Here is a 27,043-nt window from a genome sequence, read left to right on the forward strand (position 1 = left end):
GCCACTGGTATAATTATTTACAGAGCCAGAGTGAAAGAGGGGCACCTTCTAGTGATCCGGCTAGCTGAGACACAGGAGTTGGAAAAGGTTATATAAGAGATAATAATACTATGAGATATATTCTACTCAGTTACTGAGTAAAATTTGATCTATGTTTATGGAGCAAAACTTGCCGTTTGTTTCCCAGTCAGATTGTAAGGATAATAACAAAATAAAGCAAAATAACCCTTGATAAGAATATATCTTTGTGAATGTAAATGTTTGACCTGGATGGTTTGGATGTCATTTTGACCTCTTTCAATCTGTAACATCTCTAAAAACATGATTTCAGTGATTTCTTCACCATTCACAGAACAATTGGCTGATGTTAATGTTTATGTATACGTGTGGTCTCAGTTTGAGAATCAAACTTAAGAACAGATCAATGTTTTGCTTATTTGGGGTCCCACAATAATTTGCACATCCAGCAGAAGTCACGCTTGAGAGTATAACATGACTTCTACCTATGTTTTGTTTTGAGAATTACAAGCTACAACAGCATCAATAACATTGCCTCCCCACTGGGGTTGGACAGCTCTGCACACACACTAAAATAATTAAATCTGGAGTGATACAATCTCGGCAGAGCAGATCAAAATAAAGAGGTGTCGCCCAAAACTGAATGAGGACACAATACGATTTGATTATTCAGAAATGTGTATATTCCACACAAATCCTTCCAACTGTGGAAAATAATATATTTCTTCTTTGCACAAATAACATCAACTTTGAGATAATCCGGTGTGAGCTGGCAGTCTCAGCTGTAGCTAAACATTATCTGTATTTCAAAACAATTAATAACTGAATAAATCATTTTCTATTCTACCCAGCCTATGTGGGTAAAAAAAAAACTTTGAGCCCACTGTGTGTGTTTTTAAAGCATTTAATTTGAAAGAGATCTGAAACATGAAAACACAACAAACAGAACAAAGTCTAATATGACCAAAATGATATTGAATCTTATAACGCTGCTTATGCACTCTACAAAATAAAATTTAACCATTTCCCTGGTGTTCATTGACGTGTGTGTTGGCTAATGAGTGTGTGCCTGCCCCCCTTCCTCCTCTGAGAGAGCAGATTGGCTCTCTGAGAGGAGACTCCTCTTTACAAATGCAACGCTGCTGTGACTAAAGGGGCGGACAAAATCAACAAGTCACCTCCAATCTGACCTAAACCGGTTCTAAGCTACCAAGTGTCCTCACTTTTACATAAGACTTAAGTGCTAAACCAAACCATGAATGTAGCCCCTGTTCCTTACCCTCCACTACAGGACTCATTCTGCACAGTTTCTCCGGTTTTCTTTTGTGCCGGGGATGTTCTGTTTGTTTGCTCTATTGTCTTTCTTTTTTTTGTTTTGTTCTGTTTGTCTCTGTCCCATGTAAAGCGTCTTTGAGCATTTTGAAAAGCGCTATATAAAATTAATGTATTATTATTATTATTATTATTATTATTATTATTATTATTATGAATGAGTTACAAAAACAGTGGCGGGTCAGAACGGTAACAAAAACACTGATGACTTTGTTGTCTATACTTTCCTTACCTAAGTTCAAACACTGTCCTAAACACATTTAAAGATTTGGCACACACATTTGATATTTGAAGTGTGGACACTTTATTGGCTGGAAAATAAAATAACTATCATGATTTGTGTGTTTCCCCATAGTCTCCCCCAAACGGGAAAACAAGGCCTATAATGGTTTTCTAGTTTTGAAAGTTAAATGTTAGAGCTATTTTCATAGGTTAACCACAAATGTACAATATACAGTAACTTTCCAATATGATTTGCCACTGTCCCTTATTATTGAAGTCAAGGGTTGGCTGTCAGGCACACCGCCCCGTGGCCAACAGGTCAAAGACCTGTTTGTTTTTAAACATTTACCAAAAACGTGCAGTCAGGTTCAGTCTTTCCGGCTGTCTGTGGTGATCCGGCTCGGTGCAGACTTCTCAGGAACTATACGACAACAGGAGTGATGCAGCGGGCTTTGTTCAGCCGGAGCGCGCTGCTCGCCCAGGCCCTCGACAGTCCGCTGGCCGCGAGGAGCGCGCCTCTTCTGCAGCGGCTCGACCGCTCCATGTCCTCCGTCACCATCCCGCCGCCAGCATGTATTCTCCGGCCGCTGGAAGTTCCACTGCGCTACCTGTTCGGACCGGGACCCTCAAACGTTCCTCCGCGTATCTTAGCTGCACAGGGCAGGCCGATAATTGGTCACCTGCATCCAGAAATGTATGAGGTAAAGGCTTGGTTTGATCCTCAGACTCAGAAAGACTGGGGTATATTGTCAATTCTAATTTGGCCTACTTTAAGGTGGAAATAACAATATTTACTCAAACATGAACTTGAGTACAATATGGAGTCGCGGGTGTGTTTTATCTGAACACACAAATTTTGCCTTTAGGGCTTTCTATCATAAATCTCCTTCGGTTTAGGCAACGCATCTACCTGGTTGGATTTAGGAGAAGACGTGGTTTGATCAAATTGGTTCAATATTTTTTGTCCACCACTGAAATGTCGGTTTTATCAGACTAAATTGAATTTGAAAGTATGTTGTGGTACACCATGTATTCATGTTAACAGTTCGATTCATTCTTTTTTTTTTTCAGATTTCTTAAAAAATAGACCGAATAAATATGTGCTGATCAAGGACCAATAGTTTGTGCGTAATTGCGCGTACTGTACTGAAATCACTGAAACTATTTGGTGACAATAGCGTGACAGATTAAGCCAAACATTGTGTTTCTTAGATCATGAATGACATCAAGCGAGGGATCCAGTACATCTTTCAGACAGAGAACAACATGACTATAGCTATGAGCGGCTCCGGCCACGCGGCCATGGAGTGTGCTGTGTTCAATACGGTGGAGCCCGGAGAGAGCGTGCTCGTTGCCATTAACGGAATCTGGGGAGAGCGCGTAGCAGAAATTGCCGAAAGAATGGGTACGTTTTTACGCACGGTTTTACGCACGCACCTATTGGGTCTCTAAAGAAGATACACTACTACATTTACACTGATTGTGAATTTTCTCTGTCTGCCTGTCTCTTTGTAGGTGCCAATGTACATAGAATGGTAAAAGCCCCTGGAGGATATTTCAGCAATACGGAGATTGAACAGGTAGGCACAGGGTAGCAGCCCATAGCTTACTAAAGCTATAAAACATTCTATCAGCCCACATTTGTGATTAAACACCTTCCTTTTTTTTTACCTATTTTTCTAGGCCGTAAAAAAACACAAGCCTGTCTTGTTTTTCCTCACACATGGAGAGTCCTCCGCTGGCCTCTGTCACCCAGTAGACGGCATTGGAGACATCTGCAGAAAGTGAGTTTCCTAATGTATCCGATTCAAACACTGCGTACAGAACGGTTTCATGTAACCACCAAATATCATGTCATATTTCTCACTGTCGTCATATCTCTCCTGCAGGAATAACTGCCTCTTTCTGGTTGACACGGTTGCATCTCTTGGCGCAGCCCCAATTTTTATGGACAAGCAAAGTAAGGCAATGATTAACGATGGATTCAATTCTGTTACAACTATGTGTTGCGTGTGTGATGTCACCCCATGTCTTTCATTGTGCGGCCAGATATCGACATCCTGTACAGCGGTTCCCAGAAGGCTCTGAATGCGCCTCCTGGAACAGCACCCATCTCCTTCAATGAGAGAGCATGGTGAGGACGGAGGGACCTAATGCACACATGTCTCCATATTTGAGTCCTAAAGTGTCACAACTGCATACAAATGACACCAAGCAAGCATCTCTTTGACTCTCTGTTACCCCTCATGTTACCCCTCACAGCCAGAAGATGTTTAACAGGAAAACAAAGCCAGTATCCTACCTCTTTGATATGGCACATTTGTCCAACTACTGGGGTTGTGATGACCAACCAGCCAGAATGTAAGTCCATTACATCCAACTGATTACATCCGTATGCTCTTCATAGCACATACACTAGAATGGGATTTGTCAATCAGTTATTACTATTATTAGAAACGTTATAATTATACATTTTAATTTTTCGGGGTGTCAATGTGGGTTTTAGGTATCACCACACTGGTCCCGTGTCTGGATTCTTTGCCCTGAGAGAAGGTTTGGCCATCATTGCTGAGAAGGTAAAAGATCATTTCACCACTTTTTGTTTACGTTACTGAAATACACTCTCAACTTGTAGAGTAACAATAATATACAAATTGTGGGCCATGCAGGGGGTCCATCAGACATGGGATTTTTTTGTTTTATTTTACTTTAATCATGCTGATCACTTTTACTGGCAGCAATATATCAAAGTATTTGTCCAACACATCATTACATATCAGGGGAAGAATCAGTCTTTTCCTTTGGCTAAAAAAATGTACATATTATCTTTGAATTAGCCTCTAAATGTGCTCAGTAGTTTTGATATTACAGTGTTGGCATAGTTCCCTTTTAACTTCTTGTCTGATTCTCATATAACTCTGTCGATCTTTGTCTCCCTCTAGGGCCTGGAGGAGTCCTGGAAGAAACACAAGGAGGTGGCATCCTACCTTTACAGAGGACTGGAGGACTTGGGCCTCAATCTCTTCATTCCTGAAAGGGTAAGGTAGCCGTAAAACAAAAACTGCAGGCTGGACACTGAACAAGAATTTACATATAATAAACAAATAATCAGTATTACTGTCTGTCGCCCTATAGCATATCTGTTTGAAACACAAGTGTTTGTGTTGCACTATAATCGATCAGCGTTATTATGACAGCACTGTGTTGCCCTGTTATGACCACTCATTTTGACATGTCCTGCAGGACTTGAGGCTTCCGTCCGTCACCACCATCGCCATTCCTGACGGCTACAACTGGAGGGAGCTGCTGGCCTACATATTGAAACACCACCAGATGGAGATGACCGGAGGCCTGGGCCCTTCCATCGGCATGGTGGGTTGCTGCTATTCCACTCCGTACAGGAGACAAACTATGGCTTTAACCTTGTGGTCATGCTGATCAGCTGATCTTTATGGTAAATATGCTGCGGCCATCGGTCGCCGCATCTTCGGTGCAGACGGTTATGTTTTAAATAAACACTTAACAAAGAGAAGTAGTACTGGATAGAATAGTGTGTTTCCATAGGAAGTAGTCTTCATTCCCACTATACCAATTCACATCTTGACTTAAATTCCCTAAATTTCACTTCTTGTCTTAATTTAACTCATTAAACCAGATATCAAATTGGCAAGAGCCGTGCCATCGGTGTGGTGTCTGAACAGCTTTCTGTTTCTAGCTACCGAGTCGCTGCTGGCCCTGATGCACTGCACTTTCCACCTCTCTTTTCATTAGGTGATGAGGATCGGATTGATGGGATACAACTGTGAAAAGACTAACGCCGACATGGCACTGCATGCTCTGGCAGACGCTCTCAAGAACTGCAAAAAGAGCAAGGTTTAAGGACCAGATTCCCTGGCCACTCACGCTGTACTATATTAAGTGTCCCCACATGATGGATATCTGGAACAGCACATACAGTTAAGGGATTGTTCTGTGCTTTTGACTGCAGAGATGATATCAAACCGAATGCTGTGTGCTTTTCTTGTTTAAGTAGGATAGTTTTCAAATCAAGAAGCAGATCTATGGTCCATGTTGAGGCTGCTGAAATATGTCAATAAAGTATTCTTTGATAATCGAACACTCCTCCTGCCTCATTGTGTGAGAACAGGAAGAAAGGATTTCAGCAATAGCTCGAAGGTCTATAAATGTGCATGTGTCTGAACTACATTTCCCAGGATCCCCAACTGTGATGGCCGTGTATCAAACTACGTCATATTAGCTTAACACTGACGCAGATGAACTGTTCATTTAATACCTCTGTTTGAGGTTTTTATTTATCCTCGTGTGCCTGCAGTTTGGTCTATTCATGGCGTGTCCTTTCAGTCCCACAGGTAGGTTGGTGGTTATATTTTAAATTGCTTGCAAAAATTGAATCAATGTCAATAGCTTCAATGTCACAGTGGTCACAGGCTGACTTAATACTAACGTTACTCGTTAAGTAATGCAGTAGCTTTTGGTCCAATAGTGTACTGCAGTGATCAAGGTGTCCTCGAGTATGTTCTCATCTTACATCCATGTTTTTAACTTCAAACTGAAGCCTCGATCCTGATGAAGTCTACGGTAAGCCGTTCTGAGTCTGACTATCCCGAATTAGCATTGGTTTCAGATATTAACTAAACCATAGTCGTGATTATACTATGACGAGTCAGAACTTACGCTTAGTTATAGTAAAGAATAAGACAAAGCTGCGGGTGTTTGTGATTACATCATTGATACTGACATGCTGCGGCTTGTTTGCACACTTTCTATATTTTTATGAGTGCGATGAAAAACAGCCACCTTCCTGATTCCATGAGAAGTCTTCTTTTGGTTTCTTCCATATTTCGACCAACCCGTAGCATTACTGCCACCCACTGTCAACGGAAGGGAGAAGCAAGTGCATTTTAATTTAAACCCTCGCGTGCGTCCATTCATGATCTGCTGTATGAACATAGTGCAAATGGAATAGAGATACTGTTGGATGGGAATATACTTAATTTTTTGTACGCCAAATAGTTTATTTTCCTTTTCATTAGTGAAGAATAAATTACTTAATTGTGAGGAAATATTTTTATAATGATAATAATGAACTTGATTTCTGTAGCACATATCAGTGCTTTACATGAAAGTAAATAATAAACTTGGATAACTGTGATATTTACAGTTCCACTTTATTCAGAATACAATACGATCAGTTTATATGAAAGAACAGAAAAAATAAAATAAAATACGAGATTAAAAAATAAAAAAACATTTAATGAGAAAAATAAAAAAGGACATCCTCTGTCCTTGGAACAGAAACAGAAAAGTAAAAACTCCCGCAGAAAAAAGGAACAAACCTAAGGGAGAATAATTCTCCCGGGATGGGCAGAAGGGCATCAAAGTGGGTTTTATTTATTTGGATCTTGGTGTTGAAAAGCAGAGGTGGCCAGAGAATACGCTTTTTTTCAGCTGAAGACTTTTTTTGATCTGCTGCTTCAGTTTCAGGTACCTGGTATTGTGTGTGCTGACTGTCATGACTTCCTGGGACAGAGCCATTGTTATGAATAACACTGATTGGTTAATTGAGAGAAATGCTTTGTAAATTGAAAAGTTCACTATTGTCCACTTTCAAACTCATATTAGTTGTAACGTCAGCTGACTCATAAATTGTTCTGTCACATGATTCAAGATATATATTTATTTTTACCAATATTTATTTTAAATTATATAAAATTATTTCTTCCTTAGTACATTCAAACTTCCTGTGAATGTTGAGTAATATCAGTGTATTTGAATCAAATAAAATGTGTGGTATCACCCATCTTCACCTCATTAAAGTCCTTTCCTCTGTTTTCATGAGAGTGCAGCGTGAACTGTGTGTGTGTGTGTGTTTTACCAGCAGCGGATCTGAACCCAGCCGTCCTCCCTCTAGACTGGCTGCTGGGTACCTGGGAGTCGGATGAACCTGGAGAGGGCTGTTTTACGACCATAAAACCTTTCCGCTACACAGAGACCCTGACCTTCAGCCATGTGGGACAACCAGTCATCAACTTCACGTGGGTTATTTTGGGAGCAATCAGACTTCAATATTACCACCAGGCTGAAAAACTGTGTTTTGATGCCGTCTCCCATTGAAAGTTTCCCACCTGTTTTACCTCTGCCCTACACCGAGCATCACTGACGGCTAAAACACCAGATCAGAGAGCCTCCTCAATCTTCAGTTGATTCATTTCTGTTACTGTGTTTGGCAGGTTCAATGCCTTCCATGCAGAGAGCAAGAAGCCGCTGCACAGGGAGTGTGGCTTCATTCGAATGCAGCCGGGGACCAACAGAGTGGCATTCATGATCGCACAGAACTCAGGTAGTCATATCCACGCTTTTACTGGAGGACCCCTCGTTTCTGTTGGAGAGAAGCAGACGCTTAATGTGGATATACAAAATGTATTTCACAATGGAATTTGGCATTCACTATATAAGATGTGACTCACGGCCATAGTGATATTCCAGGCCTGATACAGAAACATGACTACTTGGCAATTTTAAAAACCTCTCTATGTTTTTTTTTTTGCTGTTTTGCATTAAGTAATACATTATTCTCAAACAATTTACATTTTTTACAAACAATTTCCGATAAACAATTAATTCCTAAAATAAATAAATAGATAATCCATATACAATTAAATTGTGTATACACGTTTTGAATGGCTATCTCTCATCTACACAAACGCACACACTTCCTGTTTATGCCTAGTGTGTCTTTGTGTGCAGGTCTGGTGGAGATTGAGGAGGGAGAGCTGACGGCGCAGCAGCTGAACCTGCAGAGCCAAGCGCTGGCCAGAGTCTCTTTTGCCCGAGAGCCGCATGTCCAAAAGGTCAAACTGTAATCTGATGATGCATCACGTCCTCATTGTTTATTAGTTACTGAATTTATTGGCTAAAATAAAATCGGTAACAATGCTGCCCACAGCGTCCCACAGAGCACGAACAGAACTTATTTTAATCAATGAGGTATGTGTTACTCTTTTGTGTGTCGGTGACCTCGCCTGCTCTCCATCTTTCAGGTTTCTCGAGTGATTCAGCTCCGACCAGATGGGAGGCTGGAGCAGACCGTTTCCATGGCAACAGACAACCAACCACTGATGCAGCACTTGCACATCACCTACCGTCGGCAGCCTTCCTCTACTTAGACGTACCTTGGTCAGGAAAGATAAATGTTGCCCAAATAGGGGGACTTGATCAATAATCAGGTTTAGTCACATAATCATATAAACTGTTTGAGTTAATACAATACATGCAGCAATAATTGGCCGTTGTTTAAGGCACTACCGATTCATATTAATGTACATGCACTTATACGGGCTGCAATAGGAGAAATTAAAGTTATTTCACTTATTTTCAATTTTACTTTGTCTTCATTAATTTTAAGATTCCTGTTCTCTCCCTATGGCTGGATGGATGTATACGTGTTCAACATAAATGTTATTCTTTTGCATTACAGTGTTACAGCATCAAGTCTTTGAATGAGGGGGCAGAAGTTCGGTATGACATCAAAGAAGGCTCAACTTTAATCCCGTGTCAGTATCATAAAAGAATCAACACAATAACTGCATGTGAGGATTTTAGGTTTATTATGGATGTAAAAAAACAACATTCAGACACATATTTATAAATTAACCCTGTGAAAGTGGCAACCATCAAACATACCACACAATCATCCTGAAGAGCCATTGTCTTTATACTGCAGTGGCTTCAAATGACAATTCATAATCAAAATAAAGATTTTTCAAAAAGAAAATAAATCATGGATAAAAATATTTACAGATTTAAAAAAGGAAATCAATTTCACCAAACTAATGTGGATGCAGTTGGTACCATTCTTCTTTGACCAAAAATGAGACTCAATAACTTTTGGTCGATGGTGTTGACACCATGTTAAAATTGCAGCAGAAAGTTGAATCATTCTGGAAGAGACGCTGCTTGTGCTGTCGTGGTGAAGTACAATCGTGTAAATCACCATGTGATAGCAGTTCTTTTCAGACTCCGAAAACTCACAAGACCCAGCCAGCTGAGCATCAATTTTCAATACAAACGTGGCTTTCACTTTCATTCTTCCTTCAGGTATATTTACTGAGACAAACAAATCAAAGCATCGGACAGTTTCTCTCAGGAGTGCAACCTGAAAACCATCACACACACATTACAGCTACAACGCCAGGTCTTCTGCAGCAGTGCCACAGTATGTAGAGGAGGTGGAAACTGTTTTCCGTTGCCGTTTATGCTCTTAAATATCAGTGACTACTCTCTGGATGGAGGTAATCACTTATCCGAAACGGAGATGACACAAACACGATGCTGATGAAACATTTGTTGATGGCCATTCAGCGCTGTCAGGCACAGCGGCCATCTCGACTCCATCCATTATTATTAACAAGTCTGAGATATGATCTCATATCAGTGATGAGGACTCCGGTGCACTCAAGTCTGTGCTCATTCATGGCTCCTTCATGATGTAGACGTACACCGTAGTGAGGAAGTACTTCAGGGACTCAATGACAGACGACAGCCAGTGGTGCTCAGGGGTAAGATCCTTCTTCAACACACATTTCGTGATCTCCGCCTGGTACAAGGAAATTGATATTTGAAATTAGACTACAATGAAACATCACAGAAACAAATGCTACCACTGCAAATCTTTGCATCAGACCAGCCAACAGGAAGCTCCGTAATACATGCAACTCCCCTCTAACTGACAATCAGAGCTCAAGTGCACAAACTGAGCTCTCATCCATAAACAAGATAACGTAATCAGTCATGCAGCTTCAGCAAAAGTGATGTGAAGAAAAGAAAGTTGCCTGTTTTAATCTCCAGAGCAACACGATGCAAGCAGGTCCCCCCCCCCCTTTTGCTGTCAACAACACTAATCATGCAGCAGCATGAATCATAAAAAAAAAATAAAAAAAATCAGAGAAAAAAAAGATACATGAGAAACAGAATTCAGTTCGTGGGAACAGTTCTCTAAAATAAATTAAAACGTCACATACCCATCCTCCCCGTCTCTTCAGCCAGGGAACCAGAAACTTGCGGACAAACTGTCCCAGACTGTCCACTAAGATGTGCACGGTGGTTGGATGACCCTGTCTGACACAATCCACAGCCAGGGCTCCGGCTACTGCATACATGGATACCACCTTACCCCATGTTATACCTACAGACAGAAAAACAGACGGCACCATTTAGTGTTATGTCCTCTTTATCGACATCCACGGATAGATGTTCGTCATTAATGTTTTGTTAAAAAACATCTTCACGCTTCAGCAATTCCAGCCGATATTGATTCCGTCCTGCCGTCACGGAGCAGTTGTTCGATAACTGAGAAGCAAAAATATCCCACTGTCCAGAAGACCTGAGCTTCAGTCCTCCACATTGGCAGAAGTTTATAAACAAACTAATTTTGCTGTTCTCATGGGTGCCACTCGCCCATCTCCTCTCTATGGTTACTCTGTTACATATTCTGTGACCTGACTACCAGCATGTGGGGCAGTCGGTGGACCTTGTACTGAAATAAACTGTAAATACCAGGTTTAAGTCAACAAACCAGTGCGTTTGTGTTACTGTAGCTGATAAGACGTCTTAGAGACCAGTACTACATTTGTGTGAGATTGCGTTTGCCTGGAGTTGGGGGAACACACAGCTTTTACTGTGAGTAAGTCAACAAGTTCAGAAAATTATTTTTGCATTTACCACTAAGGAGACGAGTCATGAAGCTTCTTTCAAGTATAACAATCCAGTCTGACAATTGATGGCATCCAGCAATGTCTCCAGGGAAGCAGGGGCCGTTATAACAGCCGTCAGTGATGCAGCAGGTTCTAATGGCATTAGCCTCCTTAGGCCAGCTCACATTGTCATGGCTGACCTACAGTGTCTGACTGGGCCTGTAAGGGGATAGAGCGAGCTCCGGGCAAGCTATAATGAGATAACTGTCTGTGGAATCTGTCAGAGCCCGTCACATCTCTCTCCCTACTGAGAAGCAGGCTAAGAATAGAAACAAGATAGTCAGGGATAAAGCTGGAGAAGAGGAGGGCGTAAAGAGAAGGAACATAAGTGGGAGGCAGGCGAAGATAGATGGAGGAGAGACAAATCATGTTGATTTTACCGAGAGAGACTGCGGTACAGATGGCCGCTTATATAAAAAAAGACGTGCTTTTGATACATAGTCACTGGACGTATCATTCCTTTGTGGACATGTTACGCACTTGGAGGCAGAATGACCAAAGCCTAAATAGGTTGCTATAAAACAAATTCCAGACAACGGGGAAAAACAAACTTCGATGCATTCTTCTATTTATATCCAGGTTTCAATCCGTCCCAGAAGGCTGGGGCAGCTCGGGTTCACCAGTTTGTTATTCTTCAGGAGGAATCCCACGCCGTTTCCAGAAATACATCCTTGTGACGTCTAAATAAGCACACGTTTATTCAGAACACAGGCATGAAAATGACATTAAGCAAATCCATTTTTGATCTTCCCAAGAAACATGAAGAGTTTGAGCTGCTCGTCACACACTGCAGCCAGAACCGTCTAATCGACCCTGCAGGATTTGTATAATGGCAGCACTGCTTTGAATTGTGTACAAAGCAAGTCTGTTGTAAAGGCAACTTGAACAAGTCCAAGAGCCAGCACAAACAATTCAACATCTCCAGTAATTAGACTGACGAAAGACCTCTCTCAAGACCAAGACTGAACAAAGACTGGTTGCACTTTCTGTCCCCTTTCACAGACTGCGGCGAGAAAAATCTTTACCATGCTCACGTCACAACTTTATTATCCATCAAAATAAAACTTGCTACGAATCCAACACGTCGAGCGACACCAGCGTCGCTCAGCATGCTGATGTTTAGCAGCTATAACATTTATCGTGGTAGTTAGGGAGTTTAGTCTTCCTTCCTTCCTTCCTTACCAACTGAGCTCTCTCTTTCTCTTTCTCTCTCTCTCTCTCTCTCTCTACCTCTCTCTCTACCTCTCTCTCTCTACCTCTCTCTCTCTACCTCTCTCTCTCTACCTCTACACCTCTACACCTCTACACCTCTACACCTCTACACCTCTACACCTCTCTACCTCTACCTCTCTACCTCTACCTCTCTACCTCTCTACCTCTACCTCTACCTCTCTACCTCTCTACCTCTCTACCTCTACCTCTCTCTCCCTCTCCCCCAAATAGGCTGCTGGGAGCTGCAGATTCACACCTTTTTAATACCAGCAAAGGCCTTCATCAGTGGTGGGAGACTCTGGAAGTGTGAACCACTTCCTCTACTGGCCGAAGACAACAGGTTTCGTTTATAGCATGAAGGGAGCTACATCAGCAGCAGCAGCAGCAGCCGTGTACCTGTTGAGAAGATATCTGTTGCCACGCTGATGAAGGCATCTGGAACCACGTTCTCCATGGCAACAGAGATGTTGAGCTGCCGTGCCACGTTCCTGTACAAACTGGGCTGTATACACTCCAGCTCGTCGCCTAGGTAACAGAGGGAGAGGAGGAGAAGAGCGATGAATCAAGTCTGTTTGTTGGACAGCGGTTTAAACCAATTATTTAAACGCTCCAAATTACACAAACTATGATACTGTCCAACACAACCATTCCACCAGCTCAGACGGTTTACTCTGGTCTGCTGGTGAAAGGTCACTTCTTAAAGAGACATGGGCACTTTAGCTGCTGAGTCAGGTCCTCCAGATATAATCACTCGGTTCAAGCGGTTCTCTCTCGCTCTCTCTCACGCACGGTCCTGAACCTGAACTCATTATCTGACCCCAGCTCACCATGGCTTAAAATGTACAGCGTGTACAATGTGTGTAAATCAGTCGAGTCTAGTTAGTCGAATCATCTCAGCTTTCAGCCCTTCATCAACTGATCACATTTTCACTTAGTCAGGGGTCTAGGCAGCATGAACACCCATGTCCTCTGACTAAGACCTTTACTGCATCCCCTGGCTATACAAGGTATGAATAATGAAAAACAGGTATAAAGAAATATTATGAAATAAAGTAAAAATAAAGTCGGAGAACTGTGCAGCTCTATAGTTAAAATAATTATGTTGACACTAATGTGGCCTCTCAAGATGGCACTGTGTTGTAAGACTTCATCAGGTTTCTCTTACCAAGACAGAGAAGCACCAACGACACCTCAGCAAGCGCTGCATTTGAGGGAGAGAGGTGGAGTTCAGTTTTGGACCAGCCCAGTCCGTTCTGGTTGAGTCTAGACAGTATGTAGTCTCTGCACAGGGCTTTAGACTGGGTCACCAGCTCCTTCTCAGTCAACGATCGGTCAAACACATCCAGCACCTCCGCAGCAAACACAGAGGACCGCCGCAGGACCTCCATGTCCTCCTGCAGGGGGATCAGGGTCAGAGAGCGCCTGACCTACCGGGATCAGCTGTGTCTCAGGGTGTCCTCTCTTAATCCCAGAGGAACAAAGTTTAACACTGAAGACAATATGGCAGCTGTGGAGATAAGAAAACCCTTATTCAGAGGCAGCTAGCTAGAATTACATCCCTGAATCTTGAAATGTGTATGTTTTAAATCAACAAACTGGTGCAAACAACAGGTTAGCATTTTTGAGTGATTCAATACTCTTTTCTTTCTTTTTTTACATTCAAAAGGACTTTGAGTGCATATAGACAATGACAATCTAAATCACAGTACTAACTTACATAACAATGTGATGGAGGCGTTATTTTTGCGAGTAACATGGAGGGATAGTTAAGCTATTGCTACATTTATCGGATTATGCAACACCAAGCTGATACGGCAAGATAAATTTAATTTCTTGATTTGAGATTTTGTTTAAATGCATAAAGTAACCTGGTAATTTCGTAACCTGGTAAAAAGTAGAATATTTAAGAGATATTGTAGAATATAGGATAGATGGATCTATCTATAAATTAGGCTGTTGCACCCAAAGGACAAGCCACGCTTACCGTCGACGTTGTATCCATATTAAGATGTCCCCGCTTCTGACATGACAAATGGGATTTTTTTTTTTCTTCAATCGATTAATCAGAAAACCTTTCAAACAGTCCCTCAGCCATAAGAGCCCGAAAGCCAGAGGAAACTCGTCTTCTCTTAAAATAACTGCTTCAGCTCATTAGGAAGCGAGTAAGTCGAAGTTGTGCCTCAGGTCTCATTCATAAGAGAGCTCATGCTGCGCTTGGCCCACTTGTTTCCACGAAAAGCACCGACTGAGCCGATGGACGCGGCTAGAGGACGCCTACCTGTTGTTCCACCTCCCCATTGGCGCTCAATGGGTGCGTTGGTTTCACAGCCAGGAAAAGCCCGGAGGAGGAGTTTGCCGCCTGCCGCCCAGCAACTCAACACGACAAGCCTCACGACGAGGGGACAGAGGGAGACAAATGAACTGCATCCACATTTTCATTCACAAATCCGTGAGGATTAATCCGGCACAGCGGTTTGATTGGACACATTTGATGAATTCGGTTGAGGCAACTCATGTGCGTAAAAGTCGCAGGGCTTTAGGACTACTTTTAAAGCCCTCGAGTCAGGTTTCAATCATTTCACATGTTTGCGATGTCTATGAGTGAGCGAGCTTAAGTGTAATGTTCTGATGCTAAAGTGTCACACCTTAAATCCCGTGCAGAGATAAATATAGGTGTCGGCTTAAAGTACTGAGACAAAGTGAATTGGGCTTTATTGTGGCCCATGAATGACGCAGTTGTATTATTTTATTAAAGTATTGTCACTTTATTTTATTATTATTATTATTACTATTAGTAATCAAAATACAATAAACGTCATCCATTGGAAACTCCATCGATCTTGTTTTATATAATTTTACAAAGCAAAACTCAATTAGCTATTGATGTTTGGAAAGGTGGTGTCCTTAACATATTTCACTATGTATCCCACAACATTAAACAAAGAAAATTAGGTCAGTCAGAGGAGTAAATGCGACGCTTATTAATTTATCTTTATCTCACCTGTGTATTGTGTGTTACCTGCTACATTAAAATAATAAGCAAAACCCAATTCCAGTGTTTGACCGATGGATGTCGCTGTTACTCACCTTACTGTTGAGGTCAATGTTGTTCTTTTCTGAGCTGATCTGGTCATTTTCTCAGGACTAGTTTAACTCCTGGGACAGATTCCGCTACTTATCAACATATGAATACAACACATTAACATTTTTAAGTATTGTATTTCTCAATATCGCAATGATAGGATTCACACAGATCATGAAAAACAGAGAAACACATTCACCTTAAGAGTGAAACATCTACTGTGTCTCTACCTCCACAAGCTCGGACCAGAGATGTTCTGCATACATACTGTCATTATGTTTAGTTCCTGACAAAAAAACACATCAATAATCTTTCGTGTTTGACTTTGCAACACTGACAGCAAGTTACATTCAGCCTGATTCACACAGCATTGTGTGAAACATTTAGAACTGGTTTGCTATTGACACAGTGGTAATGTTGTGTACTTTATGGGGACAAACGAAGCACACCAAATTGATCATACAATTAAATATAATTATTATCATGATTAACCTCAATTTGCCTACTTGGCTCAACACGGGTCAATCTTTATACAAAAAAAAGACTTACTTTTATAAAATAACTGAGGTTGAACCGACAATTTCAGTTTCATGGATGATCCATCAATTTATAAGTTCGATAAAATTCACAAAACCTGCTATAATTATAGCCAGTGCTTCATAAAGACCAGAATGAATTAATTTGTATTAATTTCAAGTGGTTTTAAAGTTAAAGAACAAACTATTGAAACTCAAAGCATTCACGTTACCATAAGAACAAAACAGTGTCCTGAGACGGAGTCTCAGTAATTATCATGTTGATGGGTGAGTTTCTGTTCGTGATCCTGTTTAAAGATAAGTGTGGCTGGCTATAAAAGAAAACCTTGCCTCGCCCCCTTTGATTCAGTATTCACATTCATTTGTTCGAATGAGAAACCTGAATTTTAAAATATGATCCCAACCGACCCTGTTCCTGGGTTGTATAACGAGTAAGTAGGAGTTATAGTAATTGTTTTACACAATTTTGGTCAGTGAGGTTGTTAACACTGCTGTGAATGAAATACAGCTTGGTTGTCAACCATACAATTGTATTATGAAATACAATATTCAGCACATTGAGGCTTCCCCGCATGGAATCTCAGTTTCATCACAAATGACACAATAAGTGCAACTCTGCTATTCCAAGAATGTTAGCATCACTAAGGATGGGATTTCTAAGCTTTGGGTATAGCAACCTTTCCTGCTATGTCATACAATTGGCTAATAGAGGACGACCCGGTATGTCTCAGGCGGCTGTCAATTCTCTGGTTATGCTGTTGAGCAATTGTATGTTGTTTTGTTAATTTTATGTTGTTTTGTTAATTTCTATGTGATAAATTCTATCGGGCCAAACCTTAAATGAAGTCAATGTGAAACGGTCACGAGATCAAGAAAAGCAGGGACTGTATTGCAGTTTGTACTAATATGGCAGCCACGAAAAACAACTGACCGTGCGGTTAGAGACAATGACGCCAAGTCTCACATTCAGTCTGGGTCAAAAACCTGTCAGTGTGCAGAACATTGACACATTTCAGTCATGCTTTCTTTCTTCTACCGTACATTTGTTACGATTGGTTTAAACTTAGTATCCTGATGCTTTATCATTGTGCTAACCAATTGTGGATGTGCCGTTTCTATCCAGATCCCCCTGAGCACTCTGTTTCTCTTCCATGCCTGAGTGAGACTGAGAGCCACACATTCAACTGACCAGTTAGTGTAGCCACTGTTCAAGTTCTAGGACTTCTCCCCCACCAATGGTGATGCAATGTCAGCATACAGAAGTCTAAACTGCATTCCGTACAAGCTTCACATATGCAATTGTTGTTGTCAGATTTCCCCCTGGAATTCCATTCATGACAAAACAGACTACCACAGGAATGTGTTTGAATTCTAAACATTCAACTAAATGTACAGAAACCACATCACTGCGTCATGTTTGTGTTTCAGATTTTGTAAATTAATCAAATGTTAAATCAGTGTTCATGCCTGCACTTCATTGAGGAGCCCCCATGTGCTAGCCTGAAAAACACCATGTAAACAGACTGTGACCTACCCCCTTCTCCTCCTCCTCCTCCTCCTCCTCTCCAAACCAGCCAACTCTTCAGTCTGAGATACATTTCAAACTTCACGCCCATCATCCGCAGTGATCAGAAAACAGGTAAAACCAGAGGCACAGGTGAGCTCGTCATAGCAACAAGGGTAGGACGAGAACCCAGCCTCTGAGCGACAACATGGAAAGGGATGGGCAACTCAGAGAGTGACGATATGTTCCTGACTCTTATAACAGCTGATTTCACCTTTAGCCCAAATAATGTTTGATGGACATTTGTGAAGTGGCAAGATCAAATCTTTTTGGAATGGACCAAAAAGAGCATCTTAACCTTTAAACTATTCAGATATATTAAAATTGCTAACCGTTTTTTTATTTTTATTTATCCTCATGTGCTTATTAACTGGTTTCCGTTGCCCAACAACTGGGCGATTCACCCCTTGGTCTTGGTTTCTTTGAAATGGGCCTGTACCTCCATGACACCATCCCCTTTCTTCAACACCATTGATGAGACAGTCCAATCACAAACAGGCTATGTAAGGATAGGAAGGTGGAGCTACACATTGGAACAGGGTGTGGTCCTGAAACTAGCAAGGTCTGGAGTAGTACCTCAAGGTTTAAATTGACTGCAATGATCTCAGTCTCATTTTTGTCATAGCTGGCCTCTCAACTTTTACTCATCTTGCTTCTTTTTCCCATCTCTTACCTGTGAAACATTTTTAGCTTTTGTTGGATTGCTTGTAAAAAAAAAAAAGAAGAAGGAATCAGGGACAATTGAGGAAGGCTTGAGGCTCCCACCCACGGAAAAGCTCTGCATGTATGTGGTTCACCTCTCACTGATTGATCCATTTCTCTGGATTGAGTGCTGCTTGCTTGGCTGTGCAGCTGTTTTCCTCTCACAGGAGTGAGTGCTGAGGACTTGTGCTGTGCCGGTGAGTCACTTGTTACTTAAGTCAGCAAGTATTTTAGCAGTTTCAGTGATCTGAGATTAGTATCTGTACTGGTTCTGTAAAAATAAAAGAAAAAAGTTCATTGTGTTTTTAGTGTCTCCTTTAACTCACTGTGGTGTCTTTTGCCAGACAATAATATTTATCTGGATTAGGGCATTAAAACATTACTACTTTTCAATAAAGTATGTGCTACACCCTGGAAATCTCTGATCAGCTCATATCTTGGTGGCTGAGGTTGGCTACACTGGCTGTAAGGGCCAAGTTCTTTGCCTCACCTGTTTGACTTGCTCTGTTAGTCAGCAATGGAGTATTTCATTGTCTCTAGACTGACAGCAGCCATCTGATGTTTCACAATCCTCCATGAAACATTCATAGATTTCTGTGTTTAAGTACAAAGTTCTTGTTTACTTTTTCATTCACTAAATAAAATTAAGCTTTTCCATTTGAAGGGAAGTACATTTAATGAGAAAACAGTGAGGATGTGTTGCTCACATGCTACACTTTCAATCAGGCAGTGAAAGGAGATCCTGCTACAGATTTCTGTGTTTAAAAAAATAGATAAATAAAATAAATAATAAAACAGGTTGCTTTGTCGCTCACCTGACCAACCGACCTCTCTTTCAGCTTGTCTTCATCTCTTGTGTCATTTCTTTATTATTTTCAGTGGTTTAATAGGAAAATGGAACAAGGAGTCACCATGCTGCAAGAAGCTGAATCAAACATTTTAAAATTTCATAGATTTGTGGACTCGTGGATTGGTAAGTGTCTTTGTCGCTGATACAGATTTACACCTCAGCTTTGTGAAAATATGAATGAATACCTTATGATCTGAAGACATAATAGCTGTGTAGAAAGTTTGAAAAGGGCCTTTTTTCCCTTGTCTTTCTTTAAACTATCACCTGAATCTGCCTCAAACTATGTATAAAGTGAATTTACTGTTGACCCAGATATATCTCTGCGTGTTTGTGCCGATATAATGAGAAATGTGTGTTTATTTTGTTCTCCCAAGATGTCCGAATCAGGGACTACCCACTGATGCAGGGCCCCGTAATGATGTCCAGCATCCTGTTAGCCTATATTATTTTCTGCAAGTGCATTGGACCTCGCCTGATGGCCAACCGTAAGCCCTTCCGTCTCAACACAGCCATGATAGTCTACAACCTCAGCATGGTTTTACTGAATGCCTACGTGGTATACGAGGTAAACAAAATCATTGACAGATAAGGTTATTTTCAGACTAAAATCCCAATTTCTTCACATACCGGAGTGCTTGTAAACAGCTGCTGATGTGTGTTTGACGTCTACAGTTCCTGGTGGCTGGATGGGCCACCACTTACACGTGGAGATGTGACCTTGTTGACACGTCAACCACCCCAATGACTTTCCGGGTTCGTAATTTTCCTGGGAGCAGAGGAGCACTCACTAACTGGGGTGTCTAAAAAAAAAAATAGACAACATTTGCTGACTTTGATTGTTAGGACTTACAGGATTTTTCTTCATTTCACTCCTGCAGATGATTCGAGTGTGTTGGTTGTTTTATATTTCAAAATACTTCGAACTCCTTGACACAGTAAGGACATTTTCCTCTCTCCAAATTTTTTTTTTAGACTAATCTTTTGTACACACTAACTTGAGCTTGTTCCACTTTTATTTGAGGTGTTCTTTGTGCTGAGGAAGAAGCAAAGCCAGATCACATTTCTCCACGTGTTCCATCACTCCTTCATGCCCTGGACGTGGTGGTGGGGCGTCACCCTGACTCCTGGTGAGGTTTACTCGGCATAACATCAGTGTAAAATGACACAAAACACATGGCTTAAGATATCTTCAAATTACAGCTTGACATTACTTTGCATCCAGTACAAGACCAAACAACTGATCACTGTACATTTCCATACAAAAGTGGAATGAAATGCATCATTTCCTGTTTGTTTTTCCCCGTTCAAGCTGGAGGAATGACCACCCTCCATGCCATGGTGAATGCAGCCGTCCATGTCATTATGTACTTCTACTATCTACTCTCTGCTGCTGGACCTCGCTTCCAGAAATACCTGTGGTGGAAGAAGTACATGACCGCCATTCAGCTTGTAGGTCCCTTTTTTAAACAACACTTGTTTGTATGTATGTATGTATGTATGTATGTATGTATGTATGTATGTATGTGAATGACATGACTGGCATTTATTATTTTCCAATGAATCTGGATCAGAATGAGATTTTAAATGACAACCTGTCTTTTCTCTGCCGTTTCACAGGTACAATTTATTGTGGTCTCCGTTCACATCAGCCAGTACTACTTCATGGAAAAGTGTGACTACCAGGTTCCCATGTGGATCCACATGATTTGGATGTATGGCGTCTTCTTCTTCACCCTCTTCTCCAACTTTTGGATTCAGGCCTATATAAAGGGAAAGCGGCTTCCTGCCGGGGAGGACAAGCCCAAACAGAACGGCATAACCAGTGAAGCTATCTCTGTGGTGGCCAATGGGAAACACCTCGAGAATGGGAATGGGCACCACCATACCAACGGCAAAATCTTCCTGGGAAAAGTAAAGGAAATCTGACTCTCTAGAGCTACCTTGGAAATGTAATTTGCATCTAGTAGCATATTGAAACGGCACCGATTTCAAAAGGTCTCTTCTAAACTACACTTTCTATATAAATCTACTTTTCTTATGCACACTTGTTGGGATATGTGTTTTGGTGGTAACCACTTGCCACATTGTGTTTGTTAGTCGTTGTGAAAACTATTAACTGTGATGAACACTGTATGGGAATTGGTGCTCATTTTGTCACATATAGTATTCCTCACCTCAGGCTTGACCCACACAAGCCTGATCCACACTACTATATGGCTAGCATGACCATTGTTGCAGTTTCCACTGAAGACCAGCACATATCCACAACTTCTACAGACTTTGTCCAAACAAAGCTTTCATTGTAAATGTCAAATATTTAGTTTTGTTCTGTTTTTATTTATCTTTTGAAATAAAACATTTTTTTAGATAAAGGTCTATGTCATTTGGAAAGTAGTTATGATGTGCACTTGTAAGAAACATACCACACCTCAACTTTAAGAAGTGTGGAAAAGAAATGTACTGTATATTACAGTATACATTTTTTGCAAAATTAGGTAGTGACATTCACATTCTTATATTAATCCATTAAGTTCTGCAACACTGGTCTATACTCAGCTCAGTGTAAAGTTTAGTACTTTCCTTTGAATTGAATTAAGTGTGCCGTTTATGAATATCACTGCAGTATGTATATATTGACCTACCAGTGTTTTTACTGCCATTCATTACACATGTGCACTGATGACTGTTGAAGGGTGATCTAGTTTTGAAGGACTGCTTTTATTAAATTTGTATCTGATATTTGCTGCATTGAAAAAGCTATTAGAATGAACCCTCAGATGAACCTGTTTCTGACTTATCCAGAAATAAAAATCTCTAAATGTTTTCTAACTTGTTGCTTTAAATGTTTCACCAACAGTGAAGTCATTCATATTTTCAATATCTTGATAACAAATCTTGTCAAAGGAAATTAGAATGACAAGTCAAGGATGCAAATGTTTGATTCAGAACTAAACTTTAGTGGGTGAGGTGCAGCAGTCTATCAGAATAGAAAATATGCCTAAAGGCTATAACACTAGAAAGATGCATATGGAACTGCCATAATCAAGAAAAAAGAAGCTACGCTGCCTAAGCCTGAGTTGTTGCGTAACCAAAATGTCAGTCTGCCTGAGTCTCGCAGCATAAGTTGCCACACTGAGCTTGAACTATGTGGAATTTATTTATGAAACAAGCTAATTAAAATTAGTCAGCCTAAAAAAAAAAATAAAAATAAAAAAAGCCTGGCTCATTTCTTAAATGGGCCCAAAGTCTGACAATACATTTGTGACTAACGTGTCGTGATGGCCATTGACATTTGGAATTGATATTCTTTTTTTTTTTTTAAACAGTACATGCCCATTAACTGACAGAAGCACAACAGATAATCAAACCGTTTATTTATAACTCAGTCTACTGTATACAATGTATCCTGATAACAAGCTAAGTGAAGGCCATAAATACATTGCTTAAAAAAACCCAACACTTGACATATGTACTTTACGATATTAGCAGACCTGCATAAACAGTAAAGACCAAAAACTCATTACAGCCCCAATTGGAGCAGCACATTTCCAGCCACAGCTAAAACACTGGGTAGATATCTTTATTCTAGATTAAATAAAACAGTCGCACATAAGAGTAGACCAAAAAACCCTTGAAAAGCAAGACGAGGCAAATCATCTGATTGACTGATTAATGACACTGCGAGTCGATTTGACCATCCCCTCTTTGGCCTTCTTTGCAGGATCCATCTCAAAGCTCTTCCACAGACGAATAGTCTCGTCGCCAGCAACGGTCGCGACAGTAGAGCAGTCGGGGCTCAGAATCAAACTGAGAACTCTGTCCTCGTGGCCTAGAACACACATTGAATGGTTTAGATCAGAAGAAAGCAGCAAGGTCACTGGATGCTTCCTTTAAAAGTTCAGCGTGAATAAGTACAGAGCCAATCTGGTAAAAAACACTTACCAGTGAGCTCTGCAACCCTAGTGAGAGAGGGGTACTTCCAGATTACTACATTGTTGTGGGCATATCCATGGGCAGAGACCAACTCCTTGTAGTTTGGTGCAAACACCAGTGACGAGATCTGAAAAGAACATTTCCATGTGTGATTTGAGAAAAGACCCACGTCGTCATTTTTTTTTTTTTAAATATAGATATTTGAAACCAATTGTCTGTGTGTAGGTACCTGGGACTGAGTGTCAAGTGAACTGATGCAGGAGCCACTGTTTACATTCCAGATGCGGATGTGACGGTCACTGGTGCCACCTCCTGATGCGAGGATGTTTGGCTGCCACTGACACCAGGCCAAAGCCTAGAGGGGAACAGTACACCCAAAAGTAACATTTCAAACAATATAATGGTAGAACATTAATGACAAACAGTATTAGTGATTCATCATAGCAGTTTTAAAAAAAACAAAACAAAAAAAAAAAAAACACACCCACTATTCTTGCACATTTGGCAAACAAAGGCAGTCTGTTAGTGCACGTATGAAGCCACTCACCTTAACAGCTCCTTGATGTTCACTCCAGGAATGGACTGCCTGGCTGGCGGTGCCCTCCTGCACACGGGGCCATACATACACCATGTTGTCATTGCCTCCACTGGCTAGGTATCGTCCATCAGGGGACCACTGCAGCCCGCACACCTCCTGTGAGTGACCAGTGAGCGTAGCGATGTGGTGGTCTGCCACCCTCACGTCATGATGGTGAATGTGTCCTGATCTCGAGCCACTAGGAGGGAGGGCAACATTAATTATTATTTTTTTTTTTTTAAACACTGGAAATGCAAGTTTTTGTCTGTTCTTTCAAAAAAATAAACTGTACCTGGACAGAACATGGTCATTCCAGCTCAGGCTAACAACTCTAGATGTATGGCTGGACATGCTGCGTAGACGCTTCTGGTTGTAGACATCCCACAACTAAGAATATAACGGCACCATTAAAAACTGAATAGGAAGCAGTTATTTGAGTGGCAAATGTCCTTGTGAACTATGGGGGCATGTCCAACAGCAAACACAGACCTGAATTTTGCAGTCGCTGGTGCCAATAGCTAGGTAGGTTCCCTCTTTGGTCCAGGACAGTGAGCAGATGTAGTCCTCCTCGCGCTCTAACGTCATGAGAAGCGTGACGTCTCCTTGGGCAGCATCCAACAGGTAAACGCTGTTATGAAGCGCAACAGCGAGAACATTGCGACTGCTCCAGTCAAGCAGATTCAAATCTAGGGGGGAGGGACCAAATAAATGCTTGTCATGTGTACAGGAATGCCTCTTCTGCCTAAAGATCAAACATTTGTAAAATAAAATAATGTAGTGATCAATGTCTACCCTCAAAGGATTGCAGTGATTCTAAAATGTGAAAGTTATGGATACATTGCCGTCACGGTTTTAAATAAACATGCATGAATGTTTAGACAAACCTCCTAAGTGTCAAACTTACAGAAGTCATTTCGAAGCTCAGGAGCATCCAAGATTCTGTCAGGTGTAGAAGATATGTATCTTGTCTTTTTGACAGAGGCAGGAGTTGCACCCTGACTGTAGAGCACTTTCAAGTTGTTTTGATAGCCTGTAAATAAAGAATGTATATTAAAACTGTTTTTTTTATTCATGCAATATTCTTCTCAAGTAACATGTTAACACACAAACATCCTTACCTTCAGGAGCATTCAGTGGTTTCCCTCCAATGTGCAGGATCTTTGCATCTTCAATGTTGAATCCATTTAGGCACATGGACCAGGCTTTCTGAGTTTCCTTTAAAGACAAAAAAATAAAAGCCTTCATTAAGTAAAGAATCATAAGGAAATATTTGTATCATATTGTTGTACCTTATTTAACATTTTCTTCTACTTTTAGCATTTATTGCAACTTCTTTTTTTTAATTCTTCATTCTTTTTTTACCTTAAGTTTATTATAATTCTGTGTGTAAGGAGGGCTAGCAAAATAAGCTTTTCATTGTACAGAGTAACTGTCTGTTATCTGTGCATATGACAATACAAATATCTTGAATAAGGAAATTCATTAAAATGATAACTTACTAATGTTCCCGTTGCATTGTTGGTGTCCACAGGCTCATTCCCCTTTGAGAGCAGGAAACTTGCCACATCCATTTGTTTGCTGTTTCTGGTAGGAATATACCGGTCGCCTCCCATCTTAGAGGGCGTTTGTTTTTTGTTCTTGCCTAGAATACAAATCAATTGGGGTTAACATTTGCTGAGATGCAACTACAGAGATTTGTCCAGTCTTACTTAGTATGAATAGAGTGGCACACATTACCTGGCGTTTTGCTGGGCGTTTTTGATGAGCTGGGGGGCACATTGACAGACTTGCCAGGCGACAACCCGCTTGAGGCCGATGAGTTTGATGAGCTGGCCTTCCTCTGCCACCTCGCCATGGGAGCGTTAGTTAGGGGCATGTCCAGCTTCAAGATGCTCTGAATATCGTTTTCAAACCCAAACTGCGCCATGTTCATCTAGTTTGTCACACAACCTGTAGTAAATCGGGAAAACAAAAATACTGTAAAAAGCGATGGGCAACACCAAATTAACAGGCTGGCATTAACGTTTGAGCAAGTTACGAGTCTGTTGGCTCGATAGGCGACGCATGCATTGTTAATGCTAGGATCTCAGAGGTGACATTAACGTTACTGCATACGGGGCATTACGTATAACGCCTGCAGTTAAACACAGCGAGCTAGCGTAAGCTAAACTAACAAAACGAACACAGGGTAGTATTAACTTCAAGGTTAACCGCTTTATAAGTTCATTTGACCCCCAAAGCCGAACGCTTACAACCTCAAAATGAACACAATAAGCTCACCTCTTGAAGAAAACGTGGAATACTCTGGCGCAACACTGGTCTTTCTCTCTCGTCTCCACCTAAAGTTTGAATGTAGTGATGATGACGCGACACCGTTTAAATCCCAAAAAGCGCTGCTGCTATTGGTTCGTTCAAGGAGCCCAGGCATTGCTATAGTAACAATTACCAATGCGCTTCTGTGATTGGTGGAGGAAACGTCCTGCCGCAACGCGGCCGCCTCCCCACAAAACTATATCGCCATCTATCTGCGGAAATATGATACTGGGGTTGTGAATTAGTTGTGTGATATAAAAACAAGAAAAACAAAGAAAAAATATTTAAATATAGGTTTTTTGGAAGAAATATGTTGCCTCACTTTAAATGCCAGCTATCAGATGTATTTTATTTCATTATTTGAAGGTTGGGAAATTGTATTTGAAGGGAAATTACACATTTTAATCACAAAAGTATACTGTATGTCATTGAGATTACAGCAGGACACCATACATTTATCCTGGATTATTCTTATATTGTATAGTATAATTTTAAGAAGCATCCAAAAGGTCCAATTAACCTTTCAAATGAAGTTGAATGCCAAACGTAGGATTAATATTAACTAATAACATATTCATATTATATTATTGTATAAGACGAATTTATACATGAATATATTTAAATGCATATCTGCAATATAACATAGTTGGTGGTGCATACTAGCCCATCGTAAGTGGGTATACATGTAGGCTACAGTATTGTAGCCTACATGTATATTCAAGAACATAGCTCAAATTATGTTCTTGCCTTAGCAATGCTAAAATCAGAGACGTTATCAACGCAAATTAAGCATTTGTTTCTCTGTTCTTCGGTTAGAAGCCAAGTGTTCGCCTATTTATGGGATTCAAATATTGATAGACAATAATTATGGAAATTTATACCAAATGTTAAACAACCTATAAACCATTACACAAACTCAACAATTTTTT

General features: G+C 40.8%; 5 protein-coding genes across 7 annotated transcripts; 3 read left to right on the forward strand and 2 right to left on the reverse strand.

Annotated features, from left to right (window-relative positions):
• Window positions 1-2,012: 2,012 nt before the first annotated feature.
• On the forward strand, window positions 2,013-5,473 carry agxtb (alanine--glyoxylate and serine--pyruvate aminotransferase b; the record flags this gene model as incomplete). The annotated part of the gene is made up of 11 exons (XM_079221458.1): window positions 2,013-2,273; window positions 2,785-2,977; window positions 3,088-3,152; window positions 3,256-3,356; window positions 3,462-3,532; window positions 3,622-3,706; window positions 3,835-3,933; window positions 4,079-4,148; window positions 4,515-4,610; window positions 4,816-4,944; window positions 5,344-5,473. 11 exons carry the CDS (start codon window positions 2,013-2,015, stop codon window positions 5,449-5,451), a joined length of 1,278 nt encoding a protein of 425 aa, XP_079077584.1. The 3' UTR covers window positions 5,452-5,473.
• Window positions 5,474-5,847: 374 nt separating this feature from the next.
• Window positions 5,848-9,043, forward strand: thap4 (THAP domain containing 4). 2 transcript variants are annotated; one of them, XM_079223572.1, is made up of 5 exons: window positions 5,848-5,942; window positions 7,475-7,628; window positions 7,824-7,933; window positions 8,341-8,444; window positions 8,634-9,043. In XM_079223572.1, the coding sequence occupies exons 1-5, from the start codon at window positions 5,918-5,920 to the stop codon at window positions 8,757-8,759; spliced, it is 519 nt and encodes a 172-aa protein (XP_079079698.1). In that variant the 5' UTR covers window positions 5,848-5,917; the 3' UTR covers window positions 8,760-9,043. The 2 variants fall into 2 exon arrangements, with proteins under 2 accessions (XP_079079698.1, XP_079079697.1); XM_079223571.1 differs by having other exon boundaries at window positions 5,849-5,942; window positions 7,472-7,628.
• A 1,020-nt stretch (window positions 9,044-10,063) lies between these two features.
• On the reverse strand, window positions 10,064-13,945 carry bokb (BCL2 family apoptosis regulator BOK b; the record flags this gene model as incomplete). The annotated part of the gene is made up of 4 exons (XM_079227410.1): window positions 10,064-10,189; window positions 10,614-10,777; window positions 12,954-13,082; window positions 13,723-13,945. The coding sequence occupies 4 exons, from the start codon at window positions 13,943-13,945 to the stop codon at window positions 10,064-10,066; spliced, it is 642 nt and encodes a 213-aa protein (XP_079083536.1).
• A 4,565-nt stretch (window positions 13,946-18,510) lies between these two features.
• On the forward strand, window positions 18,511-22,123 carry elovl1a (ELOVL fatty acid elongase 1a). Its single transcript, XM_079214594.1, has 8 exons — window positions 18,511-18,638; window positions 19,321-19,414; window positions 19,666-19,856; window positions 19,964-20,044; window positions 20,170-20,226; window positions 20,313-20,418; window positions 20,601-20,740; window positions 20,909-22,123. The coding sequence occupies exons 2-8, from the start codon at window positions 19,336-19,338 to the stop codon at window positions 21,215-21,217; spliced, it is 963 nt and encodes a 320-aa protein (XP_079070720.1). The 5' UTR covers window positions 18,511-18,638; window positions 19,321-19,335; the 3' UTR covers window positions 21,218-22,123.
• Window positions 22,124-22,701: 578 nt separating this feature from the next.
• Window positions 22,702-25,728, reverse strand: cdc20 (cell division cycle 20 homolog; the record flags this gene model as incomplete). 2 transcript variants are annotated; one of them, XM_079230114.1, is made up of 10 exons in its annotated part: window positions 22,702-23,120; window positions 23,234-23,351; window positions 23,454-23,579; window positions 23,772-24,000; window positions 24,094-24,188; window positions 24,291-24,487; window positions 24,706-24,831; window positions 24,920-25,007; window positions 25,301-25,443; window positions 25,539-25,728. In XM_079230114.1, the coding sequence occupies 10 exons, from the start codon at window positions 25,726-25,728 to the stop codon at window positions 22,945-22,947; spliced, it is 1,488 nt and encodes a 495-aa protein (XP_079086240.1). In that variant the 3' UTR covers window positions 22,702-22,944. The 2 variants fall into 2 exon arrangements, with proteins under 2 accessions (XP_079086240.1, XP_079086239.1); XM_079230113.1 differs by having other exon boundaries at window positions 24,920-25,016.
• Between the last annotated feature and the right edge of the window lie 1,315 nt (window positions 25,729-27,043).

This window comes from Taurulus bubalis (assembly GCF_910589615.1).
Source record: "Taurulus bubalis genome assembly, chromosome: 1".
Classification (NCBI taxonomy): Eukaryota; Metazoa; Chordata; class Actinopteri; order Perciformes; family Cottidae; genus Taurulus; species Taurulus bubalis.